We start from the raw sequence: 17,729 nt of genomic DNA, 5'->3' as shown, positions 1-17,729 counted from the left end.
GTTCCAATGCGGGATTGACAGAATCGAGCAAGTAACTGTGTCCGCACACACACCAGAAGATATCTAAACACTTTATTTCCAGAGTCTGCAATAGAGCGTCTGTTCTTACAGAAATGGAGCGCTCTAGCGCTACCTTGTGGATAAACGTAGTAAGAGCACATATGGAAAAAACACAAAAAAATACTTGTTTAAGTATTTTACAATTTATTCATTTAAAAACATTTTTTTTTTGTTTCTTAGATTTTATTGTTGAATATGAAGATGCAATGCATGAACCAGGAGTATGGCACTTACAGACCACAGTCGGCGGTACTCAGACGACATCCACATTGGACCTGTCTCCGTATGTCGGCTATTCCTTCCGTGTCATTGCAGTGAATGAGATTGGCAGAAGCAGCCCAAGTGAATCCTCTGAGCAATATATGACAAAAGCAGCAGGTTTGTATTATTTCCTCAAGTTACTCACTTTGAGGAGGCAAGTATTATGTGCTTCATTCCTATTTGCTAGGAATGCTATATTGCCATCCACAGAGAGGTGTTTGCCATAGAGGCTTCTAAAAAGTTCCCAATGTTGTTATAAGATTACCCTTTGTGATTAAAGAATGATATGCTTAGATTTATTTTTATAAGATCCTAGAGGGTACAATTAATGTTTTGTTGAAATGGAACATCATCTTTAAAGCGCATAACGATTTGCTGTATCTCTTGTCGGCATATAAAGCACAATACAGCTCTGAAGCAGAGTTTGAAATACAGTCATGTTTTAGTGAGCGAGTAATGATTAATGCCAAAAAACTATTAGTATTTAGACTGAAACATTGGCTTCTGTGACAAACATTCACCTGCAGCCATATACTCTCGAGATTCTCCAACAATGCAGGCGATGACTGTCACTGTGATTGACAGGCATGCGTTCAAACAGAATTTCAATGAAGTCCAATATAGCTGGAATAATAACTAATAATAACTGTTCATACTCGGTCCTTGTCAGATTTTATTTTAATCGGAATGGCATACATTGTAGAAATATACTGTACATATTCATGCAATGTTCACAGCCTATGGTAAGTTATCAGATACAATTATCCATAAAAAAAATCTAAGTATATATTCTGCATCAAAAAGGGGATTATCAGGGGCTGTTATGAAATACATTCTAGCAAGGATCTGATTAGCAAAATGGATACAGAAGTTTACCTGGTTGGTTTGTAGTTTGGAAAATGACAGATTCTCCTACGTGTGTTCACAGTATTGTGTAAAAGTATTAGTATAAGCTTAGTATAGGCATTTGATGCCTAGAAGATTATTTTAAAGTAACTTGCGTTTGGTCATTGGTTTTAATAGTTATATTTTTTAATGCAAAGATTATGTTAAAATGTATAAAAGTTGAATGCATGGACCAGGAATTAATTCTAAATACATGAATATGAATTAATATAATATAAAAATATAAATTTATTTTTAAATAATAACTGGATCTATACCCTTAATGTATATTAAATACAATTATAATGCATAATTCTACTGTGTAAAAGTAAAGTTGGATGTTTGTTAGTATAAAACAAAATACTGCACGTCACGCTACAGTTAATGCTGCATTTTTGCAGGTGGATTAGGGGGAATATGCTTGTTAAGATACATGGATATGTAACAAACTGTATTATATTTCACTTTGAACGTTTTAGAGCCAGATAAAAACCCATCTGGTGTAAAGGGGATAGGAACCGAACCAGACAACTTGGTGATCACCTGGGAAGTAAGTCTGCAAATGCACGTTTCTCTTTTTATGTGCGTTTAAATATTCACCAAAACTCATTGCATCTTAAAACTGTCAAATTGTGCTGGAAATCATCAGTTATCTAATTATCATGTTGTCATTGTCCTAGACGTTGAAAGGATTCTTTTGCAATGGACCTGGACTTCAGTACAAAGTCAGCTGGCGACAGAAAGACATTGATGATGAGTGGACCTCCGTAACAGTTGCAAACGTTTCTAAGTATATCGTTTCTGGAACGCCCACATTTGTGCCTTACGAAATAAAGGTCCAAGCATTGAATGATCTTGGATATGCCCCTGAGCCGAAGGTAGTCATTGGACATTCAGGAGAAGACTGTAAGTGTGCAAAGATTTGTTTTATCTCTCAATAAAATATGTGTAATCTTATAGCCTGACAACTGTTTATTTGTTCTTTAGTACCTATGGTTGCCCCAAACAGTGTTGAAGTAGAAGTTATTAATACCACTTTGGCAAAGGTTCAGTGGGATCCAGTGCCCTTGACGACAGTACGAGGTCATCTTCAAGGATACAGAGTGAGTAACTCCAGGGATTTCAAATATGTATTTACAGGGTATTAAATAAAAATTAATGATAAAAAGTATCTATTTTCTATCACCTTGCAATCAGTAGTATTATGTGCAAGGTAATAACTTGGTATTAGTTATTCTACTATTCTATTACTAGTCACCATTGAGTAATACCAGTGACGGAAATGCTATCCTCTGTGTAAATGTTACTGAGCCTTACGTTTCCCAGTTCTGGTTCTCTTTCATTCATGTTATTTTCTTTGGACCTTTATCTCCCGGTTCTGTAGGTCTATTACTGGAAGTCCCATAATCGAACAAATAGACATCGACGGCATATGGAAAAGAGGATGTTAACGTTTGCTGGAAACCGGACCCACGGCATGATCCCAGGCCTAGAACCCAATACCCACTATGTTCTAAATGTGCGAGTTGTCAATGGCAAAGGGGAAGGCCCGTCCAGCGTCAATAAATTTTTTGAAACTCCAGAAGGAGGTAAAGCATACATGGTCACTTAGCCGCTTCGGTCAGCGAATTGTGATTTCTTTTATCCTTTACCTGCTCATTTTTTTTATAGTGGAATACACACTATAAGTTTAATACATTTGCCACATTTGGCTTTACTTACAAAATGTTTTACCGCACGTCTTTTCTGTATGGAAACAGTTAACGCTCTGATCCGTCACTGTACTTATCAGTGCATTTTAAAAAAGGGGAGAAATATTGTCATAGTGTCATTGCCAAGCTTAAAAACACAAATGCATACAAAATACAATTGCTTTCACATCTAGAGAGCTATTTTGATGTCTGTTTGAATGAGAGAAAGTTTAATTTCAGAGAGGTTGTTGTCCCTTTCTGCCCCCTTGAGTTTTGCAATGCTTGGCCATGCTCCATGTGTCTTTCACAGCACATGTGGTCATACTCACAGTCTGTGTATTCCTCCTGGTCCTTAATTATAAATAGAGCATTCTATTCTGTTACATATCTAACACTTTATGTATGCCTTCAACTGAGGAAAAAATAATGACTTTGGGTAAACTGATATACAGTGCAAGGTACAAAAAAACCTAATTTCTCTATTTTCAAAGTTCCCAGTGCTCCATCATTTTTGGATATTGTTGATCGAACTATCGACTCATTAACCCTTGCATGGCACCCACCTGCTCATCCAAATGGGATCCTGACACATTACACATTGAAATACCAATCAAGTAAGTAAGAAGGGATTATCAAAGCACAAGATGCAAGCGGTATATATGTTTCCATATGTTTGCATACCCCTACGAAACCTGGGCATGAATTTGGAATACATGGCACATTTCTGGAGGGCTGCTGTTTTATGTATTGTCGTTCATGCAAAAAATTTTAATAAACAATAATATTTTATTAATTCCAGTTAACAACACCCATGAACTAGGACCCCCTGTTGAAATTCTAGTACCCGCAAATGAATCAAATATTATTTTAAAGAACCTGAACCAAGGCACCCGCTATAAGTTTTATTTTTACGCCCACACTGCGGTGGGGCCTGGAAGCCAAATTACACAAGAAGCGATAACGGCTATGGATGAAGGTAAGATGGGTATGTACCAAAACATAACTTCTTCCCTTAACTGTGTGTAAATAAGAAGCCACCACCACATTTTCATGTACAGAAGAAAACCAATGTAATCTAAAAACAATACAAATTAATAAAAATGTAATTCTGTGCTTTTTTATATTGCTTTGTCGTTTTCCTTTATCTCTGTGGGGTGTAATCAAGTATGAAAATGTGGCCTTTATATTTATCGGAGGAGATGTCATTCCTCCTGTCATCTCTTCTGTTCTATTGCGGCGCAAGCTGACTTTGGAGACAAAGAATGCATTTTTTTGATCCCAGCTTTTGTATTTCAAATGTCATGAGGATTTATGCCTCTATTCTGCTATAACGGTAAAGTAACATACATTGCGGTGTTTCCACATGTTGTTGCCCTCACATACTATGCTATATCCCTCCATAGTAGTAATCAGTCTTGTTGTAATTCTTCTCTTTTAGGTCATCATGCCTAATATTGTTTCGATGACGCAAATGTTTTGTTACATTTTATTTGATAGCCAGAGGGCAAGGGTTCTGTAAATGTCCAGCTGTATTTGAAATTAAAATCACATGATCCTCCTATAGCCTAAAACTCTACTTTACATCATTGGCTGGCAGTGGATGATGAGAGGTATAGGTCATCATCCCTCGGAGATTTGCAGGCTTTTCCATTTTGGATACCTGTCCAGTGGCAGTCGGTTGCAATGTAGTTGGAATATTGTGTCTGCGTTGATGTTTGTGTCCCTGTGTTGTATCTCATTTATACAGTGTCGTTTTGTTTTCATTTAAAGCTGGTATTCTCCCACCTGCCGTGGGTGCAGGAAAAGGTAAAATAAACGCTTGCATGTCATTCTGAATGTGTAAAAGTAAAGTGCATCTTTTGTATGTAGCAGTAAGCAAATGCTGGATGTTTTAAGTCATTGCCCTCTTCCCCTAGACAAACACGTTTTGACCAAATATTAAATTCTGTTGATCTGTATCTTTTTTATAAGTTACATGATGTCATTTTGTAAATAAAATAATTTATAGTGTAAATCACAGAAACTACTTGAGCTCAGATTGAGTCAGTTTATAGTTGTTTCCCAAAACCTGGCTCCATCTTATTTTTGGGAGAGGCTCAGCATTAGCCTATGAAAAAGGTAACCATGGCCCATATGATGTTGGCGATTTGTATTTCTGAAAGGGTGACATCACATGGAAAAAATCTTTCTCTCCTTGAGCATAAAGCACAGAGCTGTATATAGTATTGTATGTTTGCATTCACAACAGTTTGGCTTAATTTCATTTTGGTCCAATTAACCTCCTTTATCTGCTGACCTGGATTGTGATGTTTACCAAACTAAGCTAGTTCTTTATCTCAATGCTAATGAAGTCCATTCCCCTCCTAGATATACCACTGGCTTTATGATAAGGAGTCGATGTGTTTGTCTAGCAGATTGGGCTAACATAACAATTGTACTATCCAAAAAGTAGAACTGTTTAAAAATACACTTTAAGAAATCTTGTGTGTTTTTATTTTTTTGATTGGATACTGATAATTAAAAAAAAAGTGGTAAGAGTTACCCTTTCAGCTGGCAGCAGCTCACCTATAAATGTGATTTCCCAATAGGCAGATAGCGTCTCCATTTTTAACATCAGCCATTAATAACAGTAAGTAGACCTATGTGCTTGTGCTAAAAGCAGCCAGTCAATGGTAGGAAACTGCTCCTATTGAGATCAGTGGAAGCACTTTCCGTACATGCGCACAGACCCCCACACGCAGCATTTGCCGAGCTGGAGCTGACGGGAGGTAAGTATATTACTTGTAAGGAGAGGCGTTTGAGGAAAGGGGCAAATGCATATGGGGGATTCTGCAGAAGTGCATTAGATGGCTATACTGTCCCTTTTAAAATATATTTGAACGTTGAATGCCAAATTAACTCAAGGCTAATTTTGTATTGCTGATAAACCATCTGAATAGTAAACAGCTGTTTTAAGCCTTTTTTTATCCTCCTTTGGCCCATTTACAATATTGTACAAAACGAAGGCGCAGAATTTTAGTAGCGCAGCCAAGTCTTTTTACTTCCCAGGGCTCCTTTTGTGTTCAGCTAAACAAGCGTTTGTTGTGTGGCCTGTGTTATATAGTTCTGCAGAACAAGCGTGTCATGGTTTTCTTTTTTCTGGCTTATGATATATTTAGTGTATGTAATACTTATTATGTATATTATCAATAAACGGAAATCAGACCTAGTCACTTTGGAAAAAAAAATTCTAAAGAATCCTTTTCTTTCTCTTTTTTTTTTTTTTTTTTTTTTTTTTTTTTTTAACAAAAAAGGCTGTCTGCAGAACAAATAAAGTCCAATTAGTAATCTAGTGGCAATGTCAGTTGATTGAATGTTAATCAAAATCAGTGCTCTTTTTCTGTATTCTAATGAAGAAAGTCTTTTAAATGCCTCCATTTTGCTATATTGTCAGTCTAAACAGCCTTTTTCCCCTCAATAAATTTATTAGCAAAACATTCTATACTTAAATTGTAAACATAAATTTTATTATGATGACCTTCAGTTACATCCATTCTTTTGTTTCGATATAGAAAACAAATCTTGCATTGCCCTTGTATCCCAAAATTACAGGGAATCCGGAACAACAAAGGGCAGCAGGTCCAAGGGGCCACAGTCCCCCACTTCTAAACCAGGGGGTTAATAACCTATTTCAGGTTATTGGTTATGATCAAGGAAGGCTGTTTAATCAGCAGCAACCAACTCTTCCCTGTTGGTTAAAAACAACTATTTATTTTGTGTGCACATAGTATTACCCTGAAAACCTGGCCTGTTTTTGTGTAGCTCTGTTTAAGTATAAATAACATGGTTTTATGTTTTATAAACATGATATTTATATTATATTTCAACTTTTCTGTTCTGTATTAGTTACTGCCTTGAAAATATAATATTCTTCTCCACCCGGTGATGTGATTTGTTCCACAAGGTGGCAATAGCAGTGTCGTAGAGCTTTAGGGTGTACTGAAAAAAAAAATATATGATTGAATTCATTTTGCAATTGTTAATACTAATAGTTAATACATCATAACCGAGCATTGTGAGTTGTTATTTTTTTGAAATGAAGGTATATAACCAAATCTGTCAAATCTGTCTTTTAGTTAAATAATGATTATGTTACTATTTTGAAGGGATAGTCTAGTGTTGCTTAAAGTCCCAGAAATAACGAATGCATATATTTTCATATATATATTTGCATTAAACCTAGAATTCTCGCATTAGTGGTTGAGCTGGCAGTGAATATTGCACATATGTGCTTTGGTAGGGGGACAGTCTGCAGAATCCCTTCATGGAGAGAATATGAAAATTTCCAAAGGGGAGAATATGAAAATTTACGGGGGAAATTAATATAGGGATTAAAGGGCTGGAGTGTCCCTTTAAGAAGTTTCAGAATATGGTCGGTATAATGAACTATGCTGTTTACAGTTTTTTATGGACAAAGGGAAGTATTTCACTTATGTTTACAATGATGGTACCAATGATGCATTGGTACCTGTGCTAGTTTGTTTACTAGGACATGTTGGTGCTAAGCCAGAATATAGATACGGGTCATCAAAGCTGTAACCTTCAAAAGTTAGTACCCAAGAGGTACAACCAGTATCACAACTGGGAAGAGATGTAGTTATGCCTAGATTTAGTTTCTATGGCATAGGTATGGCATATAACCTTGCCTACCCTGTGATATGTTGTGTACTGTAACCTTACTCAGGCTTAGTGCACAGTCTGCATATATATATGTATAACCACAGGCATTGGAGTTGAAGCTTATAAGAAAATATTTAGTTTTTATTACTTTTGGTCTACTAAATATAACTGTAGATGTGCAATACAGATTTGTTCTGCTAACCTACTACGCCGTAGATTGCGAAATGTTTAGTGTGTGTAACAGATTTCACCCAATAAAGTGTTTCACTAGTCCACCTTCATGTCCCGTGAGCTTTGGGAGCTTATAGGATCACACGATAGTCTGGAACTCACCTTCTTAAACTATGTTGAAGTAACAAAAGATTTTCAGATGAATGTGAAATTACAAAAACACATTCAGATTTAGAAATGTGAGCGAGTGTTATTGGCACAGGGTGCTCTAGTGTTATATTTGTAAACATTTAGCATATGCCATAGAGAAATTCCATGTACTGCTGCAACCTTTCACATCAAATTCATCGTTATTCATGGGATTTGTGTTAATGTATTCAGGACAGTGCCCTTAACATTATATAATTAATGTTAGTGTCATCACTATGCCCTGAATGCCAAATAATGCACATGCGGCCGCTGGCTAGATACGTACGGTCATATATATATATCCAGCCACCGGCCGCCTATGGCAGGACTGTCACTAAAGTGACAGATCAAGTAAGCGTGGGGTGCTATATGCCAGTGGCCCATTAGGCATTTCCCCCGTGTGTCAAAGGACCAGTCGGGCCTGTTCCGAAGCACCGTTCCATGGAATTTTAAAGTGTGTTTAATTCTTTATTATAAAACTTGTCTGCTAAGTATTACATTATAAGATGGTCTATTTTTATCTCTGTGATCAAATAACCAATTTCTGTGCATGATTTCAATTAAAAATAGCAAATAGTACCAACGGCGTTGGTATTGGTGTCTTGTGCACCAATTTTCAAATACTCCTCGAAAGCCATTATCATTCCAGGGGTTAGGGATGGTACCTGGGAACTACTGGTGAAATTACAGTTTATGAAATGGATTGATAATGGTGCTGGAGTACATTAAGTAACTTTACAGTAGTATTTGTGTGTTTGCATGAGTACCCTTACTAACCAGTATGCCTATATGTCTGCCGTTTCTTAACACTGCTAATATGTATGCATTTCTTTCTCTGCTTTCTTTCTTGACTTGCTCTGGCATCACGGACATTCTCCAGAAACTCCTTTTGCCACTTCCCCTGTCATGTACACAGCACATACAACACTGTACAAGGGTATTGTCCTTTTCTTACTATTCAGAACTTCCAGAAATGTACTGCTAGTTGGGGATTTCTAGCAGAGTCACTACATTATAGTATACTGTATAAATGTTGTCTATCTAGATTAAAACAATAACATAACAATAACGTAGTTCATGAAGTTTGGACAGAATAAAATGACAGATCTACATAATGACTTGCTAAACATACTAGCGAGGACAATTATTTTGTCTGGGACAGTTGAAGCATTACCTTAAGCCTTGTCTTGTTTCTTGACTTGTTTCAGGTGGAACTTAAAATTATTGCATAAAATTTACATTTAGTTGGGATGTCTTGACAAAATTGTACATTTGGTGGATACTTTTTTTGAAAAGCCTTGGTTTATTCTTTGTACTTGTTTCTTTTACATGGTATTCAGTACGACCAAATCATCCCAGGATCAAGAATATAACTGCTTTCGACACGTCTGCTATTATCATTTGGGATTATGAGGGTCCTGATATGAAGTTCTGTTTTGAGTATGCAGCTTTGAGTAAGAAGCTGTTTCATTATACTTTCCCTTTAAATAGCGGTATTGGCCATATTAAGTAATATTTGTAGAATATTCACTTACTAGAATTTCTGTTGTTATCCTTGGTAGTATATTACTATGAGACTTTGAATGTTTGGTGTGTAGCGTCTTATATTGACATAGACGTTTATATACTCTAGAGACCAGAATAGTGCTTAATGTATAAACGCATGTCTATTCAGTGGAATGTGCATATATTTCATAAAATATATATATATAAATTATTCTCTATTTTTAATATCCTTAGAGAACGCATGTAAAAGGATTAAAAAAAAAAAACAAATGACTATAGGATAAACAAGAATAAAAGGCAGCAATGTGTGATGCTATTGGAATATCTTAGTTTCCACCCTCCGTATTCTTAATAGGTTAATTTAAGGATATTACAGAGTTAATGGACATAGTCCTTGGATTCACAAAGTTTCTTTAGAATTGCTTGGCTGGGATATACATACTATAGCGTATAATAGTTATCCTATGGCCCACTGGTCCCACGTCCTTGTACAGAGCCAAAATAATTCAGTAATGTGGTTTTTGCAAACTTTAGCACCCTGTCTGTATGTAATAATTTAAGCACGGGGTCCCATCAAATCCATAATCTATAAAGTCTCAACTGAAGTTCCTGCATGGAAAACCATATATATTCCACTGAATACACTAAACCCTTGTCTGTTTGTATACCTTTTACAATGAAGTACATTAAACAGGATTTGGGTAGCACTGAAGAGTGAAAACTCAGCGTCATGGAATAAATGACTGACGGTTGAGTATTCGCTCTCCGTTTTCGTATAGTATAGCGAATGCCGTAGTGCTTTTACACAGAAGAACCACTCAATGTTTATGTATATGTGACTGCTGCCAATGATACAACCAATCCACGTGTTGATGTGAGCAGCTCATAACAAGTTATTCCAATGTGTTTTCCAGAAATTGATGTAGGCAACGAAGATCGGAAAAGAGAATGTGTAAATGATACTCGGAGCTTCACTATGTTAAAGGGTTTAACTCCTGCAACACTATATAGAGTTCAAGTTAATGACGAGCATAATCGTATAACGAGTTCAGAGGATTTTCAGACAGGTCCAGGTGAGGCGGTTAAACACTGTCCTGTCTGCCTCACCCAAACAGTAGCATGCTTTGTGTCAACTTCTATATAGAAAAAGTGTTTGAAGAAAACCTTCTGTTTGGTTTACTTAAAAAAACAAAAAATGTTGTACATGTGCTGAAAATAGTTCTTTGATTTTGTGTTGTGTGATCATTGCCTGGCCAATCAGATATTTTCAAATCAGGTCTACTGCTTACACAAAATACATTCACACAACTCCAGACATCTAAAGAATGGCCGTCTGAGTTGGTATATAATGGATACAAAAAACAAAATACTGTCTGTGCTTCTCACCCTAATAAAGTTGGCAACAAATATATAAATATAATATAAATGAGAGGTTTTGGTTATATGAATTGGCCAAAGCATAATTAAGCTCACCCGCCACGTCAAGGCACACTCTCAATAGGGTGAGAACCTACTCTCACCTCCTACATAGTGGGCACACAAAGCAGTTTATACTGCTACCAAAACCTTATTAATGTTTTGGGGGAGGTGCAATTAAACCTCCTCCCAATTAACCCCTGGACAGCAAGCTGCAACCAGACTAATGAGGAGCCAACAACCTCAAATATGTGCAAACAGGGAAAAGAAAAAATGTCGGTGCGCTAAGCTAGTCTCAGGCTCAAATAATACAAATGTATAATATGAGGCCTACCAAACAGTGTGAGCATGCTGGATAATGGATAATGGAGCCCGTCTAGGTGCATGGCATGCAGTAATGACGTGTAGGAGTGTGATGTATAGATAAGGAAATGCAGTGGAGTTAAACATTTAACTCCATCCGTACCATCTGAATTTCCGAAGCTTGGCTCTCTGCTGCTACCTGATCAACTGCCTTTGAGCGGTTGTGCAGTAAGGGCGTCTCTTATTTGTATGAATATGCAGTAACATTTTGATGTGGCATGCGGTAACATTGGTATTTTTCATAGTGGTGCATGTTCGTATGTATTATTATTATTGTTTATTGTTTGATATAGCGCCATCAAATTCCGTAGCTCTATACAATAGGTAGACAGGACATAACAAGTAGCATGTAACAAATTGTAACAAATTGACTTACAGAGACAACAGGTGAGGAGGGCCCTCCTCAGACGACCTTACAATCTAGAGGGATTAGTAGTGACTGTGGTTGTGATCTATTGTAATGTAATTCCATGCATTTCGCCATTTTGGCTTCTCCTTAACAATGTTTTTTATGTTAAATTGTGTGTAGTATGCAACGCAGAGTAAAAGAACTACCAAAGCATATCTCTGTGCACATTGTGAATACACATGTAGCTTTTTACATGTTTAAATCATACATAAAAACTGCACATTTTTTTTTCTTTCTGCCATTTGCATGGTTACAACCCATGAATCCATACCCATGATGAAAACAATGTACATGGGCTCACACGAGAGGAGTAATATTGAAATCCTGTTATTACTGTATCCAATTACTGTAACCAATCCAGTCCAGCCAGGGCTCCCAACAGCAATGTCGTTTTGATGGAAACTATTAATAACAATATATGGTGCCATCACAAATTCACTTTGGAGAGTTCTTGTATGTGTACTGGGGCTTTACATATAACTGGCTTCAAGAAGTGAGAGATCATTCTGATAGACAATGCTTGAATTCCATATGGCTCTTATCCTGTCACAGGGTAGAACACATTGCTTCCCTTGTGTAAGAATACACGGTATAACTGTTCTGTATCTGCATGTTTTGGGTGTGGTAGATCAATACGTTTCCTATACATCTTAATCTCCAGTACTTGACACTGGGATACACGCTTGCAGTGCTTCTTATGCAATACCATTCTTTTAAAGAGCCACTTGCCACACATTGCATTCATTAACTGTGCTGAAAAATCTTTTGTTGTATATTTATGACCAAACACATGAATGGAGAGGCAATTTATTAGGTCATGCATCTCTCAATGATGGCATGTTATAGTTTGCACATCACCCTTTTCCTCATGTAATTACGTGAAGAATTATACACAATGCTGATATCCACGATTGCCATGCTATAGGTTTATGCAGTGTTGAGAGAGAACATATTGGGGGGGGGGAAAGGACAGGATCATACACACAGTCTATTTATACCCATATCTGCACTGGGTGTTCTACCTGACTATAATACATATAGGATTCGACATAACTAATACATATGGTACAATACACTGTGCACAGTGTGATCATGTTATACGACAGAGGATAGCATCATGTAAAGTTAAACATTTGTCATTTCTACTTATGCATGTAGACATGATATATATATATATATATATATATAAATATATATATATATAAATATATATATATATATAAATATATATATATATATATACATATATCTATATATATATATATACATATATCTATATATATATATATATATATATATATATATATATATATATATATATATATATATATATATATATATATATACATCTATATTCCAAGGTTAGTGAGAAATGCTGCATGGCTACCTCATGACAACCTTTGATGCCAGTGACATAGCCACAGCAGCAGTTTATTTCAAAATGCAGCTAATTTGAAATTGTGCATTTAGATTCACCCTAAATGGCATTATTTTTATAGTATTAATAAATATTTGTAGCTATTGTTCCACGTTTTCTTAACCATGCCATGCAGGATAAAGGAAAATTCTTGATTTTGCCTGTGTTCAGTTTCTAAAACTAGTGATGGTTGTAAGTAGATGTGTGTTTGTAAAAAGAAATCTGCATTTACGTGTATTAGACATTGGTATATAAATGTACTATAGCATGGGAAAATAGCTTGACCATGTGGACAGAAAAACTACCAATCATCTTAAGAATGCTAAAGATGTTTAATGAGTTTGTTGTCTGTCGCAATAAACTGATTAATGCTCGAGGGTGACCCATATAAAGACTTTGTATATTATTACTGTCTTAGAATAACAGTAATTTACATCTGCATGCAATCAATAATGATATTAATGATATTAATGTCACATTCTTCAACTCATATCCCATTTAATCATTATTTCCCTTTGATTTTCCAGCCATGGCAAGCCAGCAAGTGGACATTGCTACACAAGGATGGTTTATCGGCCTCATGTGTGCTGTGGCTCTCCTTATTTTAGTTTTATTGATCGTGTGCTTTATTAAAAGAAATAAAGGAGGCAAATACCCAGGTAAGATTTGCATGAATTAAAAATATCCATTAACATATTGAGTGCCAGATAGGGGTGATCGCACTCTCCTCTTATGGACCTCATTTTTCCTGTGCAGCATCATTGATTTTACTATGCATTATGGAGAATCAACCAAGAAGGGCCACATTTACTCTAATGCATAGTTTAATCGATTTAAGGTATCTCACTGATTCTGCTACGTATTATGCAGAGCCACCTCAATCTTTTTTCCAAGAGAAGCTTACTGTTGATAACCTTCTTGGTACATAGTTGAATCAAGTGAAGCGTTCTACATCTGACAGCATACCTCTTTTGTTTTAAAAAGACAGCTTTTTCACAGTAATAATTAGCCGTTTATTAAACGTTCAGTTAGGGTACGATACATCTTATTTATATTGCGCCGGCGGATTCCGTAACACTATTGCAATAGGAGAGAATAGGTGAACCTCTCATACAAAAGGTGGGGAAGAGGGGGTGAAATAATTTGGGGGCTAATGAACGCCCGTATTCCTGTGCTGTAGTCAAGCTAATACCAGTCGAGTGTAGTTTAAGTGTAAATATAATATAATGTGTCGTACATTGGAACACACGCTGTCCTTTGCCTTATTAACATGTAACATTGGTTTATTGTACAGTTCCCACCTGGTGTAGCACGAAAAATTAATCAGCAATGGTTTTGAAACAGGGAATTGTCTTTGATGGATCCGCAAATGCTTGAAATTATTATTTCCGAAAATAAACATAACGCTCCAAGACCAATCTCTAGTATTTTTGTTAGTTTCCTTTTTTCCATTTACGTGTTTTTTAGACTTGCATGTTTAAATCACGACCTTGCTTGAGTCTTCATTTAAATGTTAACTCCTGCTTTAAATTAATCTGTGCATATAAATGCAAATTTTATAGTAGATTTAAAAAATGACAGACCTAGTTACCATGACAACTATGCACTTTCATTTTTACTGGCCCATTTCTTCCTGCATCTATGTCATTTAATTAACAAAAGTGATTTTTTTTTTATTGAGCCCAGTATTGTAAATTGTAAGAAGAACTTACCCCCACATTATAGGTCATTAATTGATTTAAAGAACACAGTATACGTGGCAGACAAGGGGATCTTGCAACAGCCCTCGCAACATCCTATTGAAAATAACAAGCATATAATTAAATATCAGATTGCAAAGCAATATTTTAAAATATCTTTTAATTCAAAGTCAAAGAAAAGGAAGATGCCCATGCTGATCCAGAGATCCAACCCATGAAGGAAGATGATGGAACGTTTGGTGAATACAGGTGAGCTTTGGGTTTTGACTGAAGTCATCACAGTGTTACTCGTGCTATCCACTTATATTTCAGTGTTATTCTGTGGCACATACCGTGCAAGAGGGTTATTATTCTTAAAAGAAGAGTTTAGTTGTTTTCATTCTTTTGCACGTTGTAGTCTTTCTTGCATGGACTTGTTGAATACATTTTACTGTGTAGAAATAGAATCAGGCAGTAGTACATAAGACTTCTGTCTCATTTAACTCCAAGTGTTTTAATGTAAACTTCTTGTACATGCCGAGTAGTATTCCCAAGTCATTGAATCAGACGCCAATCCCATGTACGGCAGCAAAACTTCGATGTTCACATAGCATTATATGTGATTGGCAGCTGCTACTCCCATTGACTTGAATGGAAGTTCTACTTTCTACCGTGGTATGGTCCATGCTTCAAGTAGAGGCAGCTGCCAGGGGTGATAAACCAAACAACTCTAATAACTCAAGCATGTCTGCATCGATTTGCATGCAGTAAAATTCAATATGCAATATACCCATCAAATAAAGCACAAGTTCAAAACTGTCTTAACTAAGTCTATTTTCATTATCAGTACTTTTTTTTTGTTTCATGAAATTAATAGCCACACATGGAGTGTTTTTGCATCAATGTGATCTATACATATAACGCAAGTCATTTTTTTTAAGATTTCTCAAGATGCATGGAATTTAAAAGGACATTTTGGCTCGTTGCTCCATATCATTTTCATCATAATCACTATAGTTTTCACTTCATAAATATAGGCCAAAGCATCTATTCTATTGTGTCAATCATATACCAGAAAGCCCCACACAAGATGTGTTATTGGGAGCAATGTTCCATCTAATTTTTCTTAGTTGGCGTGCACAGAAAATTTCTCTTTTTGTGCGCACAATATCCGCGCCGCATAAAGTATTAAAAAAAAATATATTTTTTTTTAATTTATTTTTTTTATTGGGAAAAACTGTTGTGCGCACAATTTTTGCACGTGTGCGCTCTCTAAAAAAGCTATGTGCGCGCACACAAGCGCACAGCTTAGAGGGAACACTGATTGGGAGCATTAATCAGTTTCAGTATGCAACACGTTTATACTCTGACTCTTTATCCAGGTAATCTTTATTTGTTTTCCCTGCTTTCTTTTTATGGGATTATATAGGTTCATTGAAAGGTAAGGGTGAAAGTTAGAAATCTTGGCCCACATTCACACTTTACCTCTTTTCCTTCCACCACTAAATTATAACACATTACTGCAAATTATTTGGTATGTGTGTGTATATATATATATATATATATACGTATGTATACAAGGGTAGGTTTATATAGCTGAAACCCTAAATCCTTGCATGTCTTACCTTGCCAGACCTTGCTATATTATATATATATGTATATATGTATGTGTGTATATATATATATATATATATATATAATGTGTGTGTGTGTGTATATATATATATATGTATAAAGATGTTTGAACCTACATCTTATTCCGTTACAGTGATGCAGAGGATCACAAGCCTCTTAAGAAAGGCAGCCGAACACCGTCAGACAGGACTGTGAAAAAGGAAGACAGTGATGACAGTTTAGTCGATTACGGAGAGGGTGTAAATGGGCAGTTTAATGAAGACGGCTCTTTCATTGGACAATATAGTGGTAAAAAAGAAAAAGAACCAGTGGAAGGTAATGAGAGCTCCGAGGCTCCGTCTCCCATCAATGCCATGAATTCTTTTGTTTAAAGCTTGTGTGAACAAAATATTTGTCGTTATGGCGAGTATCCACCTTACATCTGATGCACCCAGGTATCATGAAATGTGATCCGGAGAATCACGACGTGAAGACATATTTGTAAATTGAACGATATTTTAAAACCATACCCCCTGTTTTTGTAAGTGCTACCATATGTCAGTGGGAAAACGAGCACACGTTCTGTTTCTGTATTGGACATAAGTGTTTGTAATATGTGCAGGAATTGAAACAAATCTACAGTATAACTGAGAAACGTGCTCATGGATTGTTATCCCCCCTACAAAAATTGTAATGCATGAAATGGTACACAATTCAAAGACAAAGTCGGTATATGTAAACCATAGTTAAAATCTTTGTATACAGTCCTTGGTCGGGCACATGAAGTCTGTTCGAGTATGAAGTCTGTTTTCTCTGTCAGTGTTATTGTAGTATTACAGTGTATAGAGCTCCAATGTCTTTGTGGACATTGTTGGTGAAGTTGGTGAGTTTATTGTATATCTATAAGATGTCTTTTTTCAAAGACTAGAAACAAATATATATATATATATGATGGCTAAATAAGTTAAGTATGGTACTTTGCATTTGCTGATGCTTCCTAGACCCAAATATATGCTCTCTGCTCCCATGATTTGATAGCCTTTTTTAAACTTATAAGGTATTACACATACAGTGTTGTATTTTGTACACCGTGTAGAAACCTGGTTGCTTAGGAGCTATTAGGTGATGTGCTTTGCAATGCATTCTGGGATTTGTATTTTCACGGTCACTGAAGGTTGAAATTCAAGTGTCTAGTCTGAATTCCCAAACACACTGTTCAGTGCCTTTATCCGATATGCATTCCATAATGCACTGCTCTGCTGACCGATAAACTACAGTATCATCATTGCCAAAAATGTAAATTGTGTAAATGAGAAGTTATGAAAAACAGTATGCTCAAATCTATAGATCGTCTTACTGTAAATTAAATGAACCTATTTGCTGCTATGGGTACACTGTGTTAATGATCT

General features: G+C 36.1%; 1 protein-coding gene across 3 annotated transcripts in view; it reads left to right on the top strand.

The window, feature by feature from the left end:
• NRCAM (neuronal cell adhesion molecule) overlaps positions 1 to 17,008 on the top strand; it is a 73,816-nt gene extending 56,808 nt beyond the window's left edge. The window contains exons 19-32 of one of the 3 annotated variants that reach the window (XM_053463090.1): positions 241 to 438; positions 1,686 to 1,756; positions 1,887 to 2,112; positions 2,194 to 2,309; positions 2,591 to 2,795; positions 3,389 to 3,511; positions 3,697 to 3,882; positions 4,668 to 4,703; positions 8,797 to 8,853; positions 9,257 to 9,370; positions 10,337 to 10,495; positions 13,555 to 13,686; positions 14,898 to 14,976; positions 16,475 to 17,008. In XM_053463090.1, coding sequence (XP_053319065.1) covers positions 241 to 438; positions 1,686 to 1,756; positions 1,887 to 2,112; positions 2,194 to 2,309; positions 2,591 to 2,795; positions 3,389 to 3,511; positions 3,697 to 3,882; positions 4,668 to 4,703; positions 8,797 to 8,853; positions 9,257 to 9,370; positions 10,337 to 10,495; positions 13,555 to 13,686; positions 14,898 to 14,976; positions 16,475 to 16,712 — 1,940 coding nt within the window. In that variant the 3' untranslated portion in view covers positions 16,713 to 17,008. The remainder of the gene's footprint in view (positions 1 to 240; positions 439 to 1,685; positions 1,757 to 1,886; positions 2,113 to 2,193; positions 2,310 to 2,590; positions 2,796 to 3,388; positions 3,512 to 3,696; positions 3,883 to 4,667; positions 4,704 to 8,796; positions 8,854 to 9,256; positions 9,371 to 10,336; positions 10,496 to 13,554; positions 13,687 to 14,897; positions 14,977 to 16,474) is intronic. The other 2 variants (XM_053463091.1, XM_053463092.1) reach the window with 2 other exon arrangements.
• The last annotated feature ends 721 nt before the right edge of the window (positions 17,009 to 17,729 follow it).

The sequence above is a fragment of the Spea bombifrons genome, chromosome 4 (genome assembly GCF_027358695.1).
Source record: "Spea bombifrons isolate aSpeBom1 chromosome 4, aSpeBom1.2.pri, whole genome shotgun sequence".
Lineage (NCBI taxonomy): Eukaryota > Metazoa > Chordata > Amphibia > Anura > Pelobatidae > Spea > Spea bombifrons.
This window is presented reverse-complemented; position numbering and strand designations above follow the sequence as displayed.